This window comes from Toxoplasma gondii, chromosome IV, assembly GCF_000006565.2.
Source record: "Toxoplasma gondii ME49 chromosome IV, whole genome shotgun sequence".
Lineage (NCBI taxonomy): Eukaryota > Apicomplexa > Conoidasida > Eucoccidiorida > Sarcocystidae > Toxoplasma > Toxoplasma gondii.
The window spans coordinates 174,763-195,081 of NC_031471.1; the positions used below are offsets into that span (position 1 = coordinate 174,763).

Genomic DNA, 20,319 nt, shown 5'->3' on the forward strand with positions numbered 1-20,319 from the left:
CGTGTTTTCACTTCCTTTCTCTTCTTCTGTAAAACTTTTCCGGTCCTTCTTCTTGTCCTTTTTCTTCCTCAAGCTGTGAAGAAGGTGGCGGCCTTGAAAGCCCCCCCCTCGTTTCGTCGCTGCTAGGGAGGAAGCATTCCGACGAGATTCCTTTGTATTCGCTGGTTCTCTCTGTCCATCGTTTTTTTTCGGTTTGTGTTTCCTCTGTTCTCTTTTTCTCTCTTTTCTTTTTCCTTTCTCCCTCGCGAAGGTTGCGCGTTCAGTGTCCGTCTCCGCGGCCATTCGTTGTCTCTCTCGCCGGATCGACACTCGCACGCGGGGCCTGTCTCTCGGGGCTGGGGACCTGCCCGTCAGCTTTCTCCCCCTTCGTCGCGTCGCTTCTTCTTTTCTTTTTTCTCGATCGGTCCATCTCTTTTCGACTGCTCAGTCCGCGCGTCAGGAAAATTCGTCGCTCGCCCGCTTCTTCCACCCCAGCAGCTCTCAGGCACACAACTTCGCAGAGCCTTCCTCGTCGCCTCGGGCCTCTCCAGCTTCTCCGGGGACGCGAAGCGAACCTCCTCGTAGAGGAAGCGAAGAGGGCAAGCAGCACTGAGAGAGGGCAAAGGGAACGAGGAGGAAGAGCAAGGACAGCGAAGACGAAAAGAAGAGCGCGAGTGGGCTCCGGCCGTTAAAAAAAAGTCTTCTCTCTGTATCTGTGCACCATGTCGAGCTCAGAGAACGGTCACGGCGAACTGGCCTCATCCCGAAAACACAAGGAGCGGAGACACAGAAGAAACGAAGAAGAGAGAAAGAAGGAGAGAGAAGAAACGCAGAGAGAAGAGAGAGAAAGAGAAAGAGAGAGAGAGGATCGAAATTCGGTGAGAGATCGTCGGAGGGAGGCTGAGGACAGCTCGAGCGACTCTGACCGGGAGACGAAGCCCAGGGAAAGGAGACCTGCAGAGTTGACCGACTCCGATGACGACCGCAGACCTGCGGCTGGGCATGGAGTGAGCGCGGACGGCGAGAAAGACACAAGTCGAGGAGGCGAAGAGGAAAAACGAAAGGAACAGAGAGAAGATGAACGGCGAAAACCTGGAGGAATGAAGCCTGCATCCACTTCGACACACTCTGACGGTGACGAAAGCAGTGACGACGACAGCTTTGGTGAGTGACGCTTCTTGCTTCTCACTTCTTTTGTCACCCTTCTCTCTTCTTTTCCCTCTCTTTTGGTTTCTTTATTCATTCCCTTTCTTCTCTGTCTTTCTCTCTTTCTTCTCACTGCCTTGCACTTCCCCTTTTATTCTCCCTTCTCTCTCTTCGTCTCCCGCATCCGTTGTTTATCTCGGTTTTCGTTTTCTTTCTGGGGCACCGTTCTTGGGCCTCTTTCTCCTTCCTCTCCACCTTTGCCTTCCTCATTATTTTTCTCCATGTTTCACTTTGTTCTCCCCCGTTTTTACCAATATTTTTCTCCATGTTTCACTTTGTTCTCTCCCGTTTGTACCATTTTTTTTCTGTTCCCAGGCCCAGCGCCTGTCGCGAAAGGCGGCCGAGGCGCGCCGGGCCTCGTCAAGCGTCGTCGTCTGGTTCCTCACGAGGAGCTTTACTTGAAGAATCTTCCCCACGAAGAAAGATATTTCAGGTCCTTCATGCACAGAGACGAAGTTTCTCACGGTACGCAGGCACTCCTTCTCGCCCGTCCTTTCGTTCTTGGCTTTTTATTTTTCTTTTTACGCCTTTCCTTTCTCGTTTGTTTTTTTCCTTTCTTTTCTCTCGCTCTTCGCGCCGCCATCTCGGCGCCGCGTTTCTCGAGGCCGTTGCAGGTCTCGAGCGTCTGTCTGTGTGCAGTTGTGCAGTCGCTTTACCACTGCGCGCTCCCTGAGCAGTATTGTCTCGAATTAAAAGTATGTCTGGTCCACTGTCCGCCGTCTAAAACAAGTCTTTGCTTCGCTATTCACCATCTCCCTCTGACCTCCTCCCTGTCTCCTTGCTGGCGTTACCTCGCTGAGAATCGTGGAATTCAATTTTCCTTTGTTTCTGTATATTGGTTCCAGCTCTATGTGTGCAGTCACATCGGGAGCTCCTCGAGGCCGAGTCTGCGAGTCGAACTCTGGGGTGTCTCCTCGCGTCTTCTCCGCGTCTTTTCTCGCCTTGTTTCTTCGTCAACTTGCTGTGTTCTGTCTCGCATTCTTTTTCCTTGAACTACCTTTTGGTTCGATCAGCTTCCCTTCATGTGCGTTCTCTCCTTTTCTCTCCGCTTTTGGCAAGTTCTTCTGGGTGCCGTTGCTTCCCTCCTTTCTTCTCTCTTCTCTGCTCTTTTGTGTTTCCGTCGGAGTCTCTGTCAGGTCGTCTTCACAAGCAGTTGCGTCTTTCTCCTCTCTTTCTTCAGTGGTGGCGAGTCCTCTCCATCGCTTCATCATCACGGGCAGCGTCGACGGCCATGTCAAGTTTTGGATTCGCGAGGGCGAAGACATCGAATTTGTTAAACATTTCCGCGCCCATGTGGGTAAGCGTGCCGTCTCTTTTTCCTTTCCCTTCCTCTTCTCGTTCGTCTGCTCCTTCTTCGCTTTCCTTTTTCCTTCTCCTCCTGGTCTTCGTTCTGCTTCTTCTCCCTCTGTGCGGGTCCTCCTTGAGCTCCTTGGTCTCCATCGTCCTCGTACGCGTCTCCCCCTTTGGTCCACTCTTCGTTTCTCTCCCTGTCGGTCGCGCGAGTTCAGGTGTACGTCCTGTGTAGCAGACGTATTCCCTCCACATCGAGAGCGATTTCAGCTCGCGTCTCTCTCTGTCCAGCCATGTTTCTTTTTCATTCCTTTTGCCGTCCGACGCACGACTTTGCTTCGGCACTCCACTTTGTTCATATGTCGCTCTGTTGCTTTTCCTTGCTTCTTCCTGCGTATGTGCTCGTCCACGAGGTTGTCTCCGCCCTTGGCAACGCAGGGCGTCATGTCCTGCATGCGCCTTTCCCCCGCTTCCTCCCGTCACTGTGTCTCCCCTCGACTGTTTCTCTTCTCCAACATTCTCTGTCCTCTTTCGCCTTCGTGTGACTCACGTATCTTCTTCTCGAGCGCATTCCGGCGTTTTCTGCTTCTGTGTCTTTCGCTGCGGCTTTCTGGCGTTCCTCTTCTCCGCTCGTCTCTCCCCGCTGCTTCCTCTTCCTTCTGACATCTTCGCTTTTCCTCCTGATTCCTTACCTTTCGCGGTGTCTCTTTCGACAGGGGCACTGCACTGTCTCTGTGTCTCCTCGGCCGACGGCGGGGCGGTTGTGGGGTCCGTCGGAGGAGACAGAACGTTCCGTCTGTTTGAAGTCGTCACTTTCGACATGCTTTGCCTCCTCAAGCTTCCCTTCGAGCCTCTCGCCTGCGAGTTCGTTCACGGTAGAGAGGAACCTGCGCCGGTCGTTGCCATGTAAGAACTCTCAGTGCCTGCACGCATGCGCGTCAGTCGGCATCTAAGCATGCACCGACAGAAGGAGATAGGCATTCAAAGCAGAGAGACAAACGCGAGACAGAGACAGAAAGATACTTGCGCAGGCAGATATAGGCATACAGAGACACACTGAAAGGCAGATCTCTGTAGACAGCTCCAGATGGTAGGTCGATATTCTTATATATATATATATATGTATGTATTCGGTGTGCATGCATATTTGCGGCATTCGGTTTTCTTACGGGCAACTGCGTCCGCCTCTATGGCGCCTCGCGTCGCACACTGCCTGGCTTGTGGGCAAATGTATAAACGTGCTTCTGTGTGACTTGTTTGACTCGCATGCATTTCACCTTTTTATTTCGTCTAAATATTTGGAAGGAGTTTCTTTCTTACGGATCACTATTTTATATAAACTCACATCCATGTTCTTTTCGTAACGGCGAATGAGCTCCCCTTCAGGTATCTGGTGGAAGGTCTCACTTCTCTCTCTCTCGCACGTATGCATGAGACGTTTCCTTTCGAATGTATGCAGAGCGTTTGTGGAGTTACAAGTGTCACCCATGCGCACAAAGTCACTTTTGTATCTCGCGTTTTATCGAAACGCCTTCTTGTCGCGTCTGTGTGAAATCGCGCGTTTGTCTCATTAACGTGAGATCCCTTGCATGTCGCGCGCTTACGACGTCACTTCGTCACGGACGCGTCTCGTCGTCTGCGTTGTGCGTTCTCGGTCTTTAGCTCGGCGAAGGAGACTCCAGAAATCTTCTTGTACAAGCCCACACTGAGCTCGGAGTCGGTGGGGAGCTTCTCGCTCCACATGGCCCCTGCCCATCTGCTGCGATTCAATGCGGCGCTGGACGTCTGCGTCTCAGCCGACAAGGACGGAGGCCTCGAAGTCTGGTGCACAGACAGCTACCAGAGAGCGACGCGCGACAACCGGATGGGCAAGATTCGCTATTCCCTTAAAAGCGAAACAGATCACTTTGAGCTGGCCAAGGTCCGTGTAGAGCTTGAGATGGAGGAAAACGGTGAACCGCAAGTCCGACTTTGCTAGTCTCCTTTTCATCCGTGCTTTGTGCGGAATATTTAAATTTGTCTACCTGAAACCATGCTACTGGATTTGGTAAATGTTGCTTTGTACTTCCTTCCCTCCCATCCGTTTCAGTCACGTTCTTGTCGACCAGTTCCAACGTCTCTACAGTGAACCTGAAAACATTTGTACGAGTCTTTTGCAGCGAGAAACGATGCGCTGAGTTTCCAGGTGCCTTTGTAGGCCCAGTGAGGTTCCTTTCTCGTCGCTAAGGTATTGCTTTCTCCGTAGTTTTTTTACCCTGGCTGCCGCTTGCCTTTCTCAGTTCATCGCGTGACTCTCCACTCCTTCCTGCTCTCTTTCCTGTTCCTTTTCAGCTGTTTTCTCTCTGTCCTTCCCCCTGCTCAGTCTTTTTGCAACTCTTTCTCTCTTTCCTTTACATGGAAAGTCCTTGTCGTCTCTTGACACTCCTCGTCTGCTTCGTACTCTGCGTTTCCGCCTTCTCTCTTTCTCTTGGTGCGATTTCTTCTTTTGATCCGTCGTTTCTGTCTCGGTTTCCCTCAGGTCAAGACCTACGCGCTCGCGCTCGCAGTGGCGCCGGACGGCCAGCTTCTGGCCGTTCTGTCCGCCGACTCGACTCTGCGGATCTTCCGCTTCACCACGGGAAAGATTGCAAAGGTTTACCTGGAAACCGTCGACGTAGGTGATTTGTTGTTCACCTTCACTCTCGCAGTCTCTTCGCCTCTCGCTTGCTCCACTCCGACGACAGCCGTCTGATGTTTACTCCTGTTCAGACGCTCAGGTGTCTGCGGCTTTCGACTTTTGCCAGATTGGAACCGGACGCAGAGCAGCAGTGGTTTCGCGGTGTGCATGCACCAGTTGCTCTCCTAAAAACGGGAGTTCCGCCAGTTTCGCCCTGGGGTGTGTGGTTGCAAGCTTTAAGTTCCAAGTACCTCGTTTTCCCTCGCTTTAAACAGCGGGAGAGCTGTCTCCTCTGCTTTTTCTGTTTTCTGAGGTGATCCTTCTCTCTTCGTATTTCGGTTGCTCACCGTCACAGATGTACGAAACGGCACAGAACGATCCGCAGCGACGCGCGCTGCATGTCGACGCCCTCGACTTCGAGCACCGCCTGGCGGCGGAGAAAGAACTTTCGAAGGCTCGAGGCAGAGCATGGCAAACGATGAGCTTCGACGAAAGCTCGAACTTCCTCGTCTATCCCTCCATGCTCGGCATCAAGATTGTGAACGTCAAAGACAACCGCGTAAGGCCGGGCGTACGGGCGGTCAACAGACAGACGAATGACGCAAAAATAGACGCAGTTTTCAGAGCGTCAACGCCGAGACTTCGAGAGGCGACAAAATATCGCAACATGAAGAGTCCTTGTTGGAAAACTTGCGGTGGTAGCTCCGACGCGGGCATGTGTGGCGACGTAAGGCCTTGGGCGCACACACCGAACGCGAAGAAGGGTTTGGCTGCATGCAACTCCACATGCAACTCTGCATGCGTTTTTTGTCTCTGCAGCTCTGCCGCATAATTGGGAAGCCCGAACACAGTCTCCGGTTCCTCGCCGTCGCCGTCTACCAAGCGAAGGCACAAAAGGTGAGCATCAAACTGCGAATTCAAAACTGTCTATCGAGGTACATCAATACTCACAGGCAAAAAGCGAAGCAGACAGAAGGCTACACATATGTAGGTATATATATATATATATGTGCATGTGAAGCAGGAGCATACCTTGAGGTGATAGGTAGCGATGGAGAGTACATTCGTTTCACTACGTGTAGCTGTCTGTAGAAAAGGTTTTTTTACGTACATTTGAAGGTATTTAGGAGTGACTTAGAGAAGGGTAGTGGACTGTGCACCCGGCCGTCGGATTTCGTTCGCTTTGGCGAGCCTTGCCGCGCTGCAGGAGAGCGTTGCCTCCGCGCTCTTGGGCAGGGTACGTCGGATTTTCGGTGGATCCTTGGGGTATGTTGAAGCGTAGGGTCGTTCAGACGAGAAAGGCGCGGGGAGCGCTGCACGCGCGGCCGCAGGGCAGGCTGTCCGCGATGGAGATGTTTCTGTCGTTTTTTCTTCAGAGGAAAGCAACGACAACGGTGATTCTGGGGAAGAACGCCAAGACGCAAGAGAACAAGGAGGAGAGCCGAATGGACTCCGTCATTGTTGCCTCCGCCTTCAAGAAAAACAGGTACACCCATCGTGCCTCGCCTCCCGCGGTATACAGCCTGTCCTGTGCGAGCTTCTCGCTGCCTTCACATCTGCGCCTCGTGACAAAATCGTCCATTTGCTTCCTTTCAAAGTTCCTGCGACAGCCGTTTCAGTTCCAAGGATCGTCTGAATAGGACTCCAGCTCGGAGACGTACGGAGAAAACAGAGTTCTTCTTCCGAGTGTTGCACTCGACCTTCGTCGTCACGCGCTCGCTGCGGACTTTCTCTCCCTTTCTCCATCCGGCGTTTTGAACTCGCAGACTTGGCGAGGCGCCTCCATTTCCGTTCCGTTTTCCCCTCCGTCTACGGTCGCTGTGGCCTGCACACTCGCTCAGCTCGCCTGCTACTTCGGCTCTCGCATTTGTCTCTCTCCTCGTCTTCCCCGACTTCCTTCTCTGTGGTGTTGCCTCCCGCGTCTGCAGAGTCTACTTTTTTACTGCGGACTCGCAGAAAGAAGGCCTCGTCGACTTGCGAGATGTCTTCAACGAAAAGCCTTCCAAGGAAGAACAAGAAGCTCTCGCACGTAAGTCCGTCGTCGTCGATAGCTCTCACTTTTGTCTCTCTCACTGTGTCGCTTCTCTCTTCCTTCTGCTCTCATCTCTCGTCTTTTGTTCACCTATCGCTGTCTTCTCTTGCCTTTCTCGTCGCTAGATCGGTTTTCTTCTCTCTCTCTTCTGGTCGACGTTACTTCAACTGCACCGGCGGAGATGTGATCTTTTGCGCCGTCGCAACTTGAAAATAGACATGCATTGATATATATATATATATGTGCGTGTAAAATACGTATATATATACATAGAATTATATATATAGCATACAGCTTTGTGTTATGGACATACATGTGTGCAACCATGTTTTCTTTTTTCTTAGTGTTTCGTGATGGTATTTCTGTCGACTTGTGCGTTTCTCTGTGTAGCAAGTGCCTCTTCTGCGATTGCGCCCTCTCTGCGGTCTGGGCGCACTGCCACGATTTTCACGACAATGGGGGATATTTTCATTCGTCTCTTTCCTCAAGAATGTCCGAAGACCGTGGAGAACTTCTGTACGCATGCACGCAACGGCTACTACGACCAGTGCATCTTCCACCGTGTCATTAAAGGGTTCATGATTCAAACTGGCGACCCTAACGGCGACGGCACAGGAGGTAAAGGCAGTTCCACGTTTTCCCCGTTTTCTTCATTTTTCCAGTTTTCTCAGGCTTTCTCTGTGCGTGTCACGAGAGCGTTTCCATGCCTTTTTTGGTCTGTCCTGTCTTCCTGCATCGCCGGTTCTCCGACTTGCGTCTCTGCCGCTCCTTCAGAGTCCCTCTGACCTACGCGAGATGCGTTAACTGCCTGTTTCCGGGAGAACCTCTATTTGCTTTAGTGCACTATTGGTCGCATTAGATTCCTGGGTGAAGTAGCGATCTACAACACAGAAGCTTGCTTTGTTGGAGAAAGGCTTTTTGCCTCGAAGCACAGAAAACGACGTCAGAGACGTCTCAGACAGCTCAACCTATGTGACGGGAACAGCGAACGCAGCCAAGGGCCGCTCCTAGGGTGGCCAACGAACAGAGTTTCCAGCGTCCTAGTTCCTTGGAAACCGGTCGTGAGTTTCCGTTGCTTCTGTGTGAATTTCGGACCCCCGGTCGACTCTCGCTTTCTCCCGATTTGTCTTTCACTGAGAGCGGACAACGGAGTTTCGCGTCTCTGTTTGAAGAGAAGCCGCCTACAGATGATGCTAGATTTGGATGTGAAGCGGGAGCAGAAGCGCTGTTTTCGATGCCCTGCAGGCTGTGGATCTCTCTCGCGCGCGACGCTTAAGATGCATTGAAGTTCAAATACGTCAATCGGTCATATTTGTTTCCCCGACAGAGCCGCCGTTGTGTTGTTGCCCGTTTGCCGAGTACCTCTGCGGAACGGGAGCACTGAATTTCCTTTGCTCGGACTTTTCGCCACTCGGAGGCGCTCCAGTGGGGCGTCTGTACATCCAGGTGCTCTACGGTCTCTGTTTCTTTCCAGGTGAATCGATTTGGGGAGGCGACTTCGAGGACGAGTTCCACCGGGCTCTGAAGCACGATCGACCGTTCACTGTGTCGATGGCAAATGCAGGGCCGAACACAAACGGCTCTCAGTTCTTCATCACAACGGTGCCTTGCAGTTGGCTTGACAACAAACACACAGTGTTCGGCCGCGTCGTTCAGGGGATGGACGTCGTGACGAAAATCGAGAATGTAAGTGCAGATCCGAGAGGGGAACTCGGGAGGCGTTGCCCCGGGTGGTCTGGAGTCTCTCAAACCGTTCCTCCGTAGCAACGAATCAAGGAGGCACACATCGTGAACGGGCCGCAGATGTTATAGGCGGACCGGACATGCATGCAACGGAAGGATCTGTGAACGCGCCTTCGAGGGCGGTGTCGGGTGGTCTGCGGGGTGTGGGTGACAGAAGCTGTCACATGCATTTCGAGCCGGGAAAGTTATACAAAGGGTAATTTGTTCGGCCTTTGGATAGCGATCCTGGAGAGGCTAGCGTTGCCGCTGTACTAGAGGTACCCTCTGTGGCTGCAAGTGCTTTGGACGGTACGTTTCTGTCTCACGTACCTTTTGAGCAGCGAAACGCATGCACATCAATGGGGAGGCAGTGGCAGTCTGCAGCCTGTGAAAATGCAATTGTGGTCGTTGGAAGGAAAGGACAAGAGGAAAAGAAGAGCTCGTCTGCGAGAACAAGGTGGTCTCTTCTTGGGCTAATGATTCGAATGGCAACGGTTGAAATCCGCTCCTCGTTTCTAGATAAAAGGCTGCGTAGGATAGAAGCGAGTCGTTTAAAGTGTGCACAGTTTTCTTTTCACTGGGAGACAACAGACTCTCTCCCGCTACGCAATCGTGGACTACAGCACTTCAATGAAGTGAAGAGGAAACTCTTCTCATTCAAAGTGTGAACCGGATTCTAATGGGTAGGATTCCGGAACAGTGACAAAAAATCACTGACTTGCCGCAGACACCAGTATAAAGTTCAGACGTACGGCAGCTTTAGCTTCTGTGCGTTATGTTAATCAAAAGCGTTTCATCGATGCTGATATTTCGCTGACAAAACCAGTATCCTCGTCTGCGTAAACGCAAAGGTACATCATGTAAGCTCTTGTGGGAACCGTTTACAATCTTGCAACCGAAGGCACTGCAAGGCATCGAGTTCAGAGTTTCTCTTGTAGTCCAAGCCGAGGAAGAACGGCGTGCTTGGCAGTGGTTTTGCCTGTCTTTTGTTTTGTGTGTTTGCTTTAGGTGGCGACCAACGTTGAGGACAAACCGAAGCAAGATGTGAAACTTTTGACCATCAAAGTCACTTCCTAAGTGGAACTCTCGAAGGATTTTCCATGTGTCTGCGCACCGGGCTGATTGCAGGAAGAGACGCTGTTTAGGTTTCCTTCGCTTCGGCGCGAGTGTTCGATGGCCAGCTGTTACCAAGACAAACGCCTCCGCTTTGTGACAAAAGTTTAGCTTTCAAATATGCATTGTCATTTCTCCGCCAGAGTCGGTGGAACGCTGTAGCGTAAAAGGCAGGTGGTTTTGCTTCGGAGAAACTGGTCTACTCAGTACTCGAACTCCAGCAAATCCGTCAGCAAGCAAGCTCGATTGTAAGAGCCAAGGCTCGTAGACTCCTTTTCTGGAACTCGTAGATATCGCTACACGACGATTCCCCTGATAGAGCTCAAAAGGACTTCAACGACGACTTCCGTCCTGGATAAATACCCGATGCTACAAATCGAAATTGAACAGTTCGCATAGACTCAACAACCTCGTCTGGTCCCTCGGGAAATTCGAAGTTGCTTAGTGTCCCCGAACGCGGCTTTTGCACTACATTCGTCACTGCGCACCCAGTTGATGGACATCGAGTCCGGCATACTGCTGCTTTCTTATGTGTCGAGGCTCGGACAATCTAGAAAGCAACTCACCATTCCGAGGCGGATAAAAGTGGTTTTTGTCGAGCGAACGTCTATGACCTCACCTCATTCAGTACGTCCATAGGAGAACATGGCCACCACAGTTTTAAGCGGAAGGAAATTAGAACACCGAAAGAATCGTCTCTTCTGGAGGCAACACGAGAATAGTGGGACGAAGAGGCATTTTGTCCTCATCGTACGCGAAGAGTCAGTCTTCTTGTGCGAGGATGTGCCTGCTCCACTCCCGTCTATATTGCGGGTTCCCAAGTGATCACATCTACGTGGTGGGGGGAGGAGCTGCAAACTGTCGCGGGATGAAGTGTGTGTGGTCTGCTAACTCGAAAGACAGGGCTTAGGAGTACACGAGAATTCTTCTCTCCTCAGACTGTGTCAAGTGACTCTTGACAGGTTGATTTGCCTGCTTGCCATGATTGCGAAATAGATTCGTCCACAAGGAGTTCTACGCATCTTTGTATTCGGTTTTTTCTCGTGGAAGTGTCCCTCAAATCTACCGTTGCAGGTAGCGATACTAAATCTGCCAGTTCTCCGGAAAATGGGGCGCCATCTGGCATAACGTGCCGGCAACGCTGGCGTGTACAAACGTCAGAAGCATCTTGTACATTCGCTGGCGTCCACTCCCTAGAGAAGTAGCAGGATGGGAAATTGCGTTGTTGCACGTTGCAGCAGTCCCTCTCGTTTTGTGATGTCTTCTAATTCACGTAAATCGAGGATTGCATAACCGGGGTTACAGAATTCAACTTTGGAGCACGATACGTCACACGGCGGGGTGTCGACAAGTGAAGAGTGTAAACGTACTTTTAATACGACAACGTGGAGACCGCGTTCTGGACGGTTATACTACGACTTGGGCTACTGGGTGTAAGGTCGCTGTTTCTACTGGATCCGAGTTCTAGTGTGTGGATACACAGCACTAACCCGCGGGCGCGTTTATAGCAACAGCCTAAGTTCTTTTTTAGCACATCCTACCACAGAAAGTTACCACTCTTGTCATGGAATCCTCGTCCGAAATGGCTTCCCCTCAGTATTCTGTGCCACACGTAGTTGGTTGCGACAGGTGACCGTGTATACACGTTGGACGGCGGGGAGCTGAGTATGCACGAAAGTGGGTGCTTCGTCCACGGCGTACGTTATTGGCTGCATGACCTATTCAGAGTATAAGTGATACGATGCATCCCTTTTTCTTTATCTTTTCTCCTTGTTCAGACGATTCGGTTTTAATAAAAGAGGCTCCCAGATTCCGCAGATTTGTTGTAACTGCTACACCTCTGCATTTCGGTATCGCCTTAAGAAACGGTTTGTCCCGCGGCTGACACGCGTCCTTTTCTGGTGGGGGTGCCTGCGTCCGCATGGTCACTTTATGGCGTAAGAAAAAGAAGTTCAAAATGCAGCTAGAAACAAAACAGCCAAGACATTGAGGTTTTCCAGCGCGAACTTATCCGCTGGCTTCCCGTACCTGCTGCACGCTAAGTGCACCAAGTGCAGCCACAGCGAACTCTCGTCGAAAACGGCCGGGCACAGTTGTGGATGAGGGTTGACATTTCGTGTGCGGAGGGTCCCGGCGCCTTTCCCGTCGACTGTTCTTACCGAAGTGATCTGAGGCGTTTGGTGAAAAAACAGAAAGTTTGTTGTGTTGCCCTTGTTCCGCGGCAACGTGTGGCTGAACGCTGTCTCGCAGAGTCCTTTCACCCATTACAAAGGCATGCTGAGCTTTTCTCGGGGTTGAGACGCGTCCGCACCGAAGGAGGGACGGAGTATGCACAGATAATTGCGAGGATCGCGAAGTCGGCCGCCTCTGATCGTCTGAAAGGTTATAGGTCCTGGGGAAACGCGTAGATACTTCCCGTTCCTTTTGTCATGCCACAAAGCGAACGTTGCCTTTTGAGAGACTTATTCATGCATGCTTACGTTGTGGTTCGCTTGATCTCTTAACCGGTAGAGGCGGGTACGTCTTTGTAAGTTCCACATTTGAGGGGGAACAGGTTTCGGATCCCCCACGTAGATGCTGAGCCTCAAGTGTTCACAATTCCCTCGCCTATTTGGGGGAAAGTCCGTATTTGCGGTAACATCCAAACGAATATATGTTTTTCATTTTTCCTGGCCTGCGGGCTGGCGTTTTATTGTCTGTTGTGAGGGGCTTTAAGCACCGCATCAAAGTAGCAGGGAGGCGCCCCAGTTTTGCGGCAAATTTGAACCTCCTAGACGCGGATTAACAGACGTGTGTTCGAGAGTATTCAAGCTTCAGTAGCACCAACGCTGTGTAGTCGCCTAAGTTTACAATGCAGGTACTCGCGTGTGTGCTGGGCATTGTCTGCCTCTATTTAAGGACCGCTCCTGCGTCCCCTTCAGGCGCTGGCTCTTTGTTTCTGGTGGCCAGTGGCGCGCAGACAGAGCCAGCAGTGGACGACTCCGCTGTACAGCAAGGGTCGACCGCGGAAACCTCTGTCGCGCCGACGCATTTGCGTGGAAGTGATGGAGCTCTTCGCACACAAACGCCGCAGGCGCGGCCGCTCGCTGAGATGTCTGCACAGCAGACGGAAGCCACAGCTGGCGCCGCGGCGAAGGATCCGAGTATGCCAGGGCACCATGGTGACCCGCATCTGAATGATGACGTTGCTAAAGTGCAGTCGTTTATCGGGTGCTGCGTAAAGGGCTGGGAAAACCTTCCGGAAAGCTCTCTGCGCGTCACCGTTCTCTCTGGCGGCCTCAGCAATCGCCTTTTTGCGGTAGATGCCCTCCCACCGCCGGAGGCGCGCACTGGCAGCAACCCCATGGGCCATGCGCTTGAAGCGCCGGAACGAAGTTCGTCCGGGAAAAGGCACACGCATTGTCCGTGTGGAAATTCGAGGCAAGAGCCGCCGGAGACCGCCGCCTCGAATTCACCCTCCGTAACGAGGGATGAAACCCAACCGCCGCAGCGAGTGCTCGTTCGGCTGTACGGTCATGGCCAAGAACATACTTTCTTTGATGCAGCTGAGGAACGTCGCGTGTTCAAACTTTTAGGGGATATGGGCCTTGCCCCGAAATGTCTCGCTGAGTTTCCAGTGAGTGGATAGCGCGAAAACGCTTCTGCGTACTACATTTTGCCGATTCTAGGTTGTATTCGAATACAGAAGCCGGGACTGAGGGCTGTGTAACTCACTTCCGCAAGGCGAAACATAACTGGCCGGTGGAGGGTTGTAGCCTTCAAGTCTGACAAAAAAAGGATTGCAGTGGAGTGCGGTTATCCCTCGTATTGCCTCTGATCGGAAACAGCGTAGGCTTTCACTATGATCACTGCCATCTGACTGGGGATGACGGTCTCTGGAACAGCAGGATTTATACGCTTTTCTACGGAGAGTGTAGACTACCTGATGGAGTACCCGTTCAGATCTCGGATGTCAGCGTATCCCCTCCACCCGCCCCCCTACCTGATCCGAGTCAGGTGCCTTCCATATGTAACGGAAACACACTCATTCTTGTCGTACGATGGACCTGCCTGTACCCGTCTCTCAGTCCGTGTCTGCTTGTTTCTTCTGACGGGGAGTCTCCGGCCTGAACCATGAGCTTTCAACGAATTCTGTGTTAACAGGGTGGCCGAGTCGAGACCTGGATCGTAGGACAAGCTCTGAAGCGGACGGAATTGCAGAACGAGGCGGTGCAGAGACAGGTTGTTGATCTTGTAAGATTTCCTTTCAACTTGAACGCTTCCCGACCTACCGGCATCTTCCACATCTCAGGACTAGTGTTAGTGAGGGATGCTGCCGAGTTCGGATTTGTGTGTCAGCTGGTTGCCCGCAATTGCTCGTGGTTTGGCGTCTTAGGCGCTGCTTTGACTCTCGTGGATGCACGACAGAGGACTACTTACAAGTATGTTCTGGGGAATGTGGTGCCGGCGCAGCTCGTTGCTGCAGCGTCGTCTTCTTTATCTGCTGTGTCCTTGTTTTTCTCAGCTCGCGGACTTCCACCAAACCATTCTGCCTCCGTCGGGAAGTAACTACTCGGCCGACCCAGCTTGGTGCCGGTGGGTGCAGCAATTGCCACAGGCGTTTAGTGGGCATCGAACCAGCGAGGACTGCAACTCCGAGCAGGAAGACCCCTTCGTCCGCCCGCGTTGCGACTTTGCGTTCTGTCGCCTTGATGCATGGGCCGAAGATGCGAAGAAAGGTTCTGCGTCGCGGCTCCAAGTCGGCACTCAGATTCCTCCTTTGCATGCATCCATTTCTCGAGGAGTTTCGACCGACGCCGCTGAGGCGAACGGTGTTGTCACACCTGAGGTAACGGGTCCTTCCTCGCTGTTGTCTCCCGCGGAGAAGCGTCATCTCGATCGTGTCGGCCTGCTTCAGTATTACACCGAGGAAGCGAAGAAGCTCGAGGAGGTACGCCAGGGAATGCTTGTGATGGGGTTCGGCGAAACAGTTTCGCATCCCCGTATGGAGTTCCTGATCGGTGATTTATAGGTCGTCTTTCCGGTGTTTCTGAGACGACAGTGTCCCCTGAACGGCTAACAGTGGTGCATAGGGTGCCACGACGCGCTTTGGTTTCGAGTTCCTTGACTCGGGCAGTAGCAACAACGGAGAGAAATGATGGGGAGGAACGAGTATGGCTCATGAGCTGCGAGGCATCCGTTACCCGTTTGCTGTATCTGCCTCATGTATTAGAAATCGCGATCGAGTTGAGTTCTTTCAAACTCCCGAATCCCTCTCGCCACCCGCGTTCTGTGGTGCGCCAGGACTTGGCATGGTGGCCTTCTCTTGGTTGCTTGCAACTGGGTGACGGCTGAGAATCTTCATTCCGCAACTGTCCGCAGGATCTCTGGTATCCGCGTCCCCACACTATGTCATTGTGTTTTTGTGCGTTTCTCATAGGTATTGCTCGCACGGGTGAAGTACGAACTTGACCCAGAGAGAGTGAGGGAAGTCTACGGAAGTCCTGAGGCGTGGCGACTGCTGTCTGGTGCGTCGATTGTGTTCTCTCACAACGACGTACAGGAGAACAATGTGATGCAGGTAGGCAAGAGGTCCTGCGAAGGACGCTCGCGGCGCTCGCTGCTCTCGGCACAGGCCCAGAAGAACGTGATCTTGTCGTCGCTTAAACAGGCAAAGCGAAAACGAGTATAGAACAGGCGAAGTCGCGTCATGAGTACTCAGTGAACGTCAATGTTCGATTTGAAGTTTATGGGAATTTTAAGATTGTTGACCCGATCGAGGTCCACCCACATGCAAGAACATGCAGACGACACTTTCACGGTGGATACAACATCAGATGTCGCGTAGGGCATGCAGAATGATACTCCAAGTATCCCCAGACGTTATGAGGAGCAGCCTCGGCCTTCGATGTCACCTGTGATGGTCGGAGGGTCGCTCGAGGTGCTACAGCGGTGGCAAGCAAGATAAACTGTAGCGTGTACAATCTGTCCGTCGAGAAGATTTCGATTTTGATGGTTCTGCCGCGAATGTGTCTTGACGCAGCACGATGACGGCGTTCTGCAGATGATCGATTTCGAGTACTCGGGCAGAAATTTCCGAAGCTATGACATGGGCAACTTATTTCGGGAGATGACGATTGACTATGCAGACGTTCAAAGTAAGGGCAAAGCTGCTGGTCACGAAGCCGGTGCGGAGGTCTTGAGGTTTTCCCTGAGATGGGCCTGTGACATGCAGTCTCCGTTCTCTGGGTATAGAGGCTGTGTGGCAGGGTATTGTGAATTACGGATCATTGTTATGGATATTTCATGACACGCAAAGAAAGCACCGCCAGCCGACCGGTTTTGGATGGCATTGGTTTTGACTCCGCGTAATATGCTGGAGAACGTTTATCAGAAATTCGAGCTTTGGATGCCCAGATGATGTCTATTCGTCTGTAGGTCATTCAAGGGTAGAGACCAGAGGGGGTGGCGAGTGAAAACAGGTGGTGCGGAACCGGCGACCCAGTTCGTGCTACGGTTTCTGCTGTCGTATCATAAAGAAACTCCTACAGTGTAGTCGTCTGTTTCCTGTAACGCATACGTTACGCATAACAATGCGATCTGTCCGCAGTGTACCCTTTCTTCTCCGTCCACTTGACCGACTACCCCTCGCTGCCGGTTCGACGACGCTTCATCACGCACTATTTGAATCGCCTGCTCACAGTCTACGGTTCCACGTCCGGTGTCTTGGCAGTTATTCCGCGGGGAACCATTTCCAAGGCTATGGTGGACAACTTTGAAGTTATGGTAAGCCTTTGAATGTGCGGTCATGCCTGCGTCTGGCTCTCCTCCAGAGGGGGCGGGGGGTCAAGTTGTACGGTGGCAAGGCGCGCGTTTCATGGGGGATGGTTCAGGGAGAGCCGGAGGCGGCATTCTAGAGTCGGTGGGTGTCGAGGACGGTCAATTGGACGGTGATTCTGAGCCGTTTTCCGAGTAACCTGTTCTGCACTTGCTTGGACTCTGTCAACAGGTGGAGTTCAGCGGCCTGATTTCCGATCTTCTGTGGGCCTTCTGGTCTCTTGCTCAGTGAGTTCTTCGTCACACGCTCGCATCAGGTTCACAAATCCTATGGAAACGATATGCATCTGAAACACCGGCAGTTCGGGCGCTTGCCGAATGACCGCGTGTATCTGTGTCTGTCTATTTCTGATCCATTACATCTCTATCTCTCAAAATCAATCTAGAGCTGATTACGGCGCGTGGTGTGCGCGTTGAGACACTTGGTGGATTGCTCGCAGGGGTACTTTGTGAGCATGACGTTATTTGTAGATCTTGTAGGCAAATGTAGGATCTCCAAATAAACGCCTAATACCGTTCGCTTCCTAATGCACTTCCTGCCATCATGAGAGAGGCAAAATATAGGCGATTCGTGACGTCTTAACCCAAGACACCGGACATTCTGAGCCGTTCTCAAGAGAGCATGCGGTTCCACGCGACACGGAGCCAATGTTGATCAATGGGATTCTTCTTTTTGCGGAATTTCTACGGGATTTCAAATGCGGTTCGTGTGTGTGCAGGATGCCAGATGCCGAACCATCGGACGAGTTCTCCCACATGCAGTACGTTTTGTCCCGGTAAGTGTTTTCGCTCCACCTTTAGGTTTTGTGAGGTGGCAGTTATTGCCGAAGGGGTTTTACACCCCTGGTGCTTTCGAAACCTCCGGCTATGTGCCCCGCTATTTTGGTAGGATGTTTGCTTGGTGCAGATGGCGCAGAAAATACCTCTCTCTTTGTATATCTGTACATTTCTCTCTTTTTATTTCTGTATTCAGTTTTATTTGTACGTCTGCGTGTATACCTCTGTTCAGCTATGCCTGTCTTCACCAATATATACATATACATATATATGTGTATGTCTGTATAATATTCGTGCCAGCATTCGGGGGTTTCTGTGTGAGGAGTGTCACAGCCACAGTATCGAGATGAGTGAGGGACAGCGAGGTCGCATGCAGGTGGAGTCACGCGCCTTGAGCTGAGGGCTGTACATATTTGCGTGTGACTGGGGCACCGCCATGAAGGGAGACCTGGCCAGCGCCACAGTTCGACCCTGTAAAACGCTCCGCAGGTATCTGTACTTAACTCGGATAACACAGTGGAACTTGGATTCAATGAAGATCTCAGTTTGTAGTCGAGAGCGTGTACTCTCGTGGTTTGTCCGTGCTGTGTGTGTGTGAATGTCGGCAGACTGACCCTCTATGAGCTTAAGAAAAGCGAGCTTATTCGGCGTGGACTCTTCCCGGCTCGAAAGTGACTGGAATTTGGAGTCAACGCAGCTCGTCCGCGGAGGGGGGTGCTGTGGGTCACGAACATTGTTACGTGAACTTCTTGTTTGCAACCTTGTTCGTGCGACGGAGGCTAGTTTCGTTCGTCTGGGTCCGCGTCAAGAATCGTGTTCCCGGACGGTGTTTTTTTTCGCATGCAAGCACTGATTGGGCGGCTTCGAACACAGGAGTCGTGGCAACGCAAAATGCGTTCCGTTGATCTGCTTTTGCATTTTCGGTCTCAACAAGAGATTCGCTATGTGTGTGGTCGACAGCATCAGTCGCCGGGTTGACCAAAGCTGTTGGGGCGCTATACTTTGCGAGTCGACTTCACACGGCCATTTAAGTGGCTTGCGTGTGGTTCAGCATTGAAGTGCTGGCGGTGCCGTGAGTGGTACATCCCTACTGGTTTCACTGTAATCAGCCGTTAAACGGGACGACCACTCATTTATGGCAGTGCAGTTATGTGATTTTTTCATCTGATAGCTTTGCTTCTGTTTCGGAGTGGACGACCGTCTTTTTTAGGATCGATTCCGTTGATGCGTGTTACAAGCGCTGGTAGCTGTATGTGACGTTCACCGGGATCCGTTTTTTTTTGTGTACTGCCGAATCCGTTTCGTAAAGCAGCCTGTTTACAGGTGCTTCAGGCTGAAGGCAAAACAGTAAGTCATTACTCGTGACTGCCGCCCGTTGTGGCTCAGAGTTGTACCACTAACATGGGGCGCTAATATCCGACTTCTGCTTGACTACTGCCGACACAGAAAGAAAAACCAGTTCCGCCTAGCCGAATTGAAACTCCGAACCAGTTTGGTCAGCCCAAGGAACAGTGGGATGTTCGCTGTCTCGCAAGAACGCAGAGAAGAACACGTCAGTCTTTTCTGTCCCATATTCATTTCCGCATCACCACCGGGTTAGTCGGACGTCGCTTTTGACACTCCTTGCGTTTTCTTAGTCATCTTGCTTTTCGGGCGCCATACGCGAAATTGCTTTTCACCTTCCGCTCGTGATTCTAAGACCCTATGGGCTGCCGTCGTTGCTGCCTTTCCCGTTCTTCCGGCAGTGCCTCGATTGTGGCGATCTGTCCGTGATACCAGAACCATCAAACCAGTACTTAATGGAGGGTCTACTGTTCAACCCACATCGCGACCTCACTCTGAACAGATACTCTTGAGTTACGTATACAGAACCTGTGTGCAGCGGACGATCGCATTGAACTTGCAATTCGGTTGCTGTTGGCGAGAAAACTAGTTTTTCGAAGAGGAATCTACGGTTATGAGGTACATGCCTGCTTCGAAGTGCCGCAAAGAACGCGTTTTTCTCTGTACGACAGAAACTCGTGCGATGCTAGCGAGACTGGTCGTCGAGGCGCCCGTATTGTTTCGCGGAAACCAGATGGTGAGCGCCGCCCCCTGATGTTTGAGACTTTGCATGTGACTTCAGCAACCCTACTTTGCACATTTCCGGCATTGTGGTCTATTAAGAGTATCGTAAATCAAAAGCTTTGTCTTCTTGCCGCTCGCAAGAGCAATGAGGCCATTAGTTTGCGTCACCCGGAAAGAAGCGGTTTGATTACATGCAACCGAATTTGACTGGAACCTGGACACCCCCCCCCCAGGAAGCTACATTCTGTTCTGTAATTCTCCTCTGGTTGGATGTGGTTCTCTTTCACTTCTCAAATTTGTGTCCAGCACCTAGCCATAAAAAAATAGTACCGCCGACCCTGAAACATGTGGTGCTCGAAGGCCATAAGGAACACACTGGTAGCAAGCTGCAAGACATCTCGGGACGCGGCAGAACCTGAATCCATATTTTTAAAGTTGATCATTATTACATTGTGTGGCTTTGGTTAACCATCTCCTGACATCGAAAATCATCTGCGAGTGTTCAGCTACGATAATTCCGAACCATGGATCTCGACTGGTACAAAAAAGTTACCATGCCCTCCGTACAAAGCCGGCATTAAGAACTGATAGCTTCATTAAACATGTGCCCGTTAAAGGCGCTATAATCCGTATGAAATGACTGTGGAACTACACGCAGAAT

At 51.7% G+C, this 20,319-nt stretch overlaps 2 protein-coding genes across 2 annotated transcripts; both read left to right on the forward strand.

Annotated features, from left to right (window-relative positions):
* The first annotated feature begins 40 nt into the window (after positions 1 to 40).
* TGME49_320640 (peptidylprolyl isomerase domain-containing protein) lies at positions 41 to 11,183 on the forward strand. Its single transcript, XM_002369880.2, has 13 exons — positions 41 to 1,143; positions 1,501 to 1,650; positions 2,366 to 2,482; positions 3,192 to 3,381; positions 4,138 to 4,396; positions 4,994 to 5,128; positions 5,487 to 5,690; positions 5,951 to 6,028; positions 6,508 to 6,617; positions 7,060 to 7,160; positions 7,554 to 7,781; positions 8,638 to 8,849; positions 9,894 to 11,183. Exons 1-13 carry the CDS (start codon positions 702 to 704, stop codon positions 9,960 to 9,962), a joined length of 2,295 nt encoding a protein of 764 aa, XP_002369921.1. The 5' UTR covers positions 41 to 701; the 3' UTR covers positions 9,963 to 11,183.
* A 587-nt stretch (positions 11,184 to 11,770) lies between these two features.
* Positions 11,771 to 19,734, forward strand: TGME49_320630 (phosphotransferase enzyme family protein). The gene is made up of 9 exons (XM_002369879.2): positions 11,771 to 13,614; positions 14,142 to 14,231; positions 14,503 to 14,928; positions 15,418 to 15,558; positions 16,021 to 16,135; positions 16,588 to 16,763; positions 16,987 to 17,042; positions 17,534 to 17,590; positions 18,200 to 19,734. The coding sequence occupies exons 1-9, from the start codon at positions 12,850 to 12,852 to the stop codon at positions 18,264 to 18,266; spliced, it is 1,893 nt and encodes a 630-aa protein (XP_002369920.1). The 5' UTR covers positions 11,771 to 12,849; the 3' UTR covers positions 18,267 to 19,734.
* The last annotated feature ends 585 nt before the right edge of the window (positions 19,735 to 20,319 follow it).

Bases quoted from the DNA above. Each gene is read 5' to 3' on its own strand.
- TGME49_320640 (XM_002369880.2), top strand. From the start codon at position 702: ATGTCGAGCTCAGAGAACGGTCACGGCGAACTGGCCTCATCCCGAAAA. The intron at 2,483-3,191 runs GTAAGCGTGCCG...CTCTTTCGACAG, and splicing joins ACATTTCCGCGCCCATGTGG to GGGCACTGCACTGTCTCTGT. The intron at 8,850-9,893 runs GTAAGTGCAGAT...TGTTTGCTTTAG, and splicing joins TCGTGACGAAAATCGAGAAT to GTGGCGACCAACGTTGAGGA.
- TGME49_320630 (XM_002369879.2), top strand. From the start codon at position 12,850: ATGCAGGTACTCGCGTGTGTGCTGGGCATTGTCTGCCTCTATTTAAGG. The intron at 14,232-14,502 runs GTAAGATTTCCT...TGTTTTTCTCAG, and splicing joins AGAGACAGGTTGTTGATCTT to CTCGCGGACTTCCACCAAAC. The intron at 17,043-17,533 runs GTGAGTTCTTCG...GTGTGTGTGCAG, and splicing joins GCCTTCTGGTCTCTTGCTCA to GATGCCAGATGCCGAACCAT.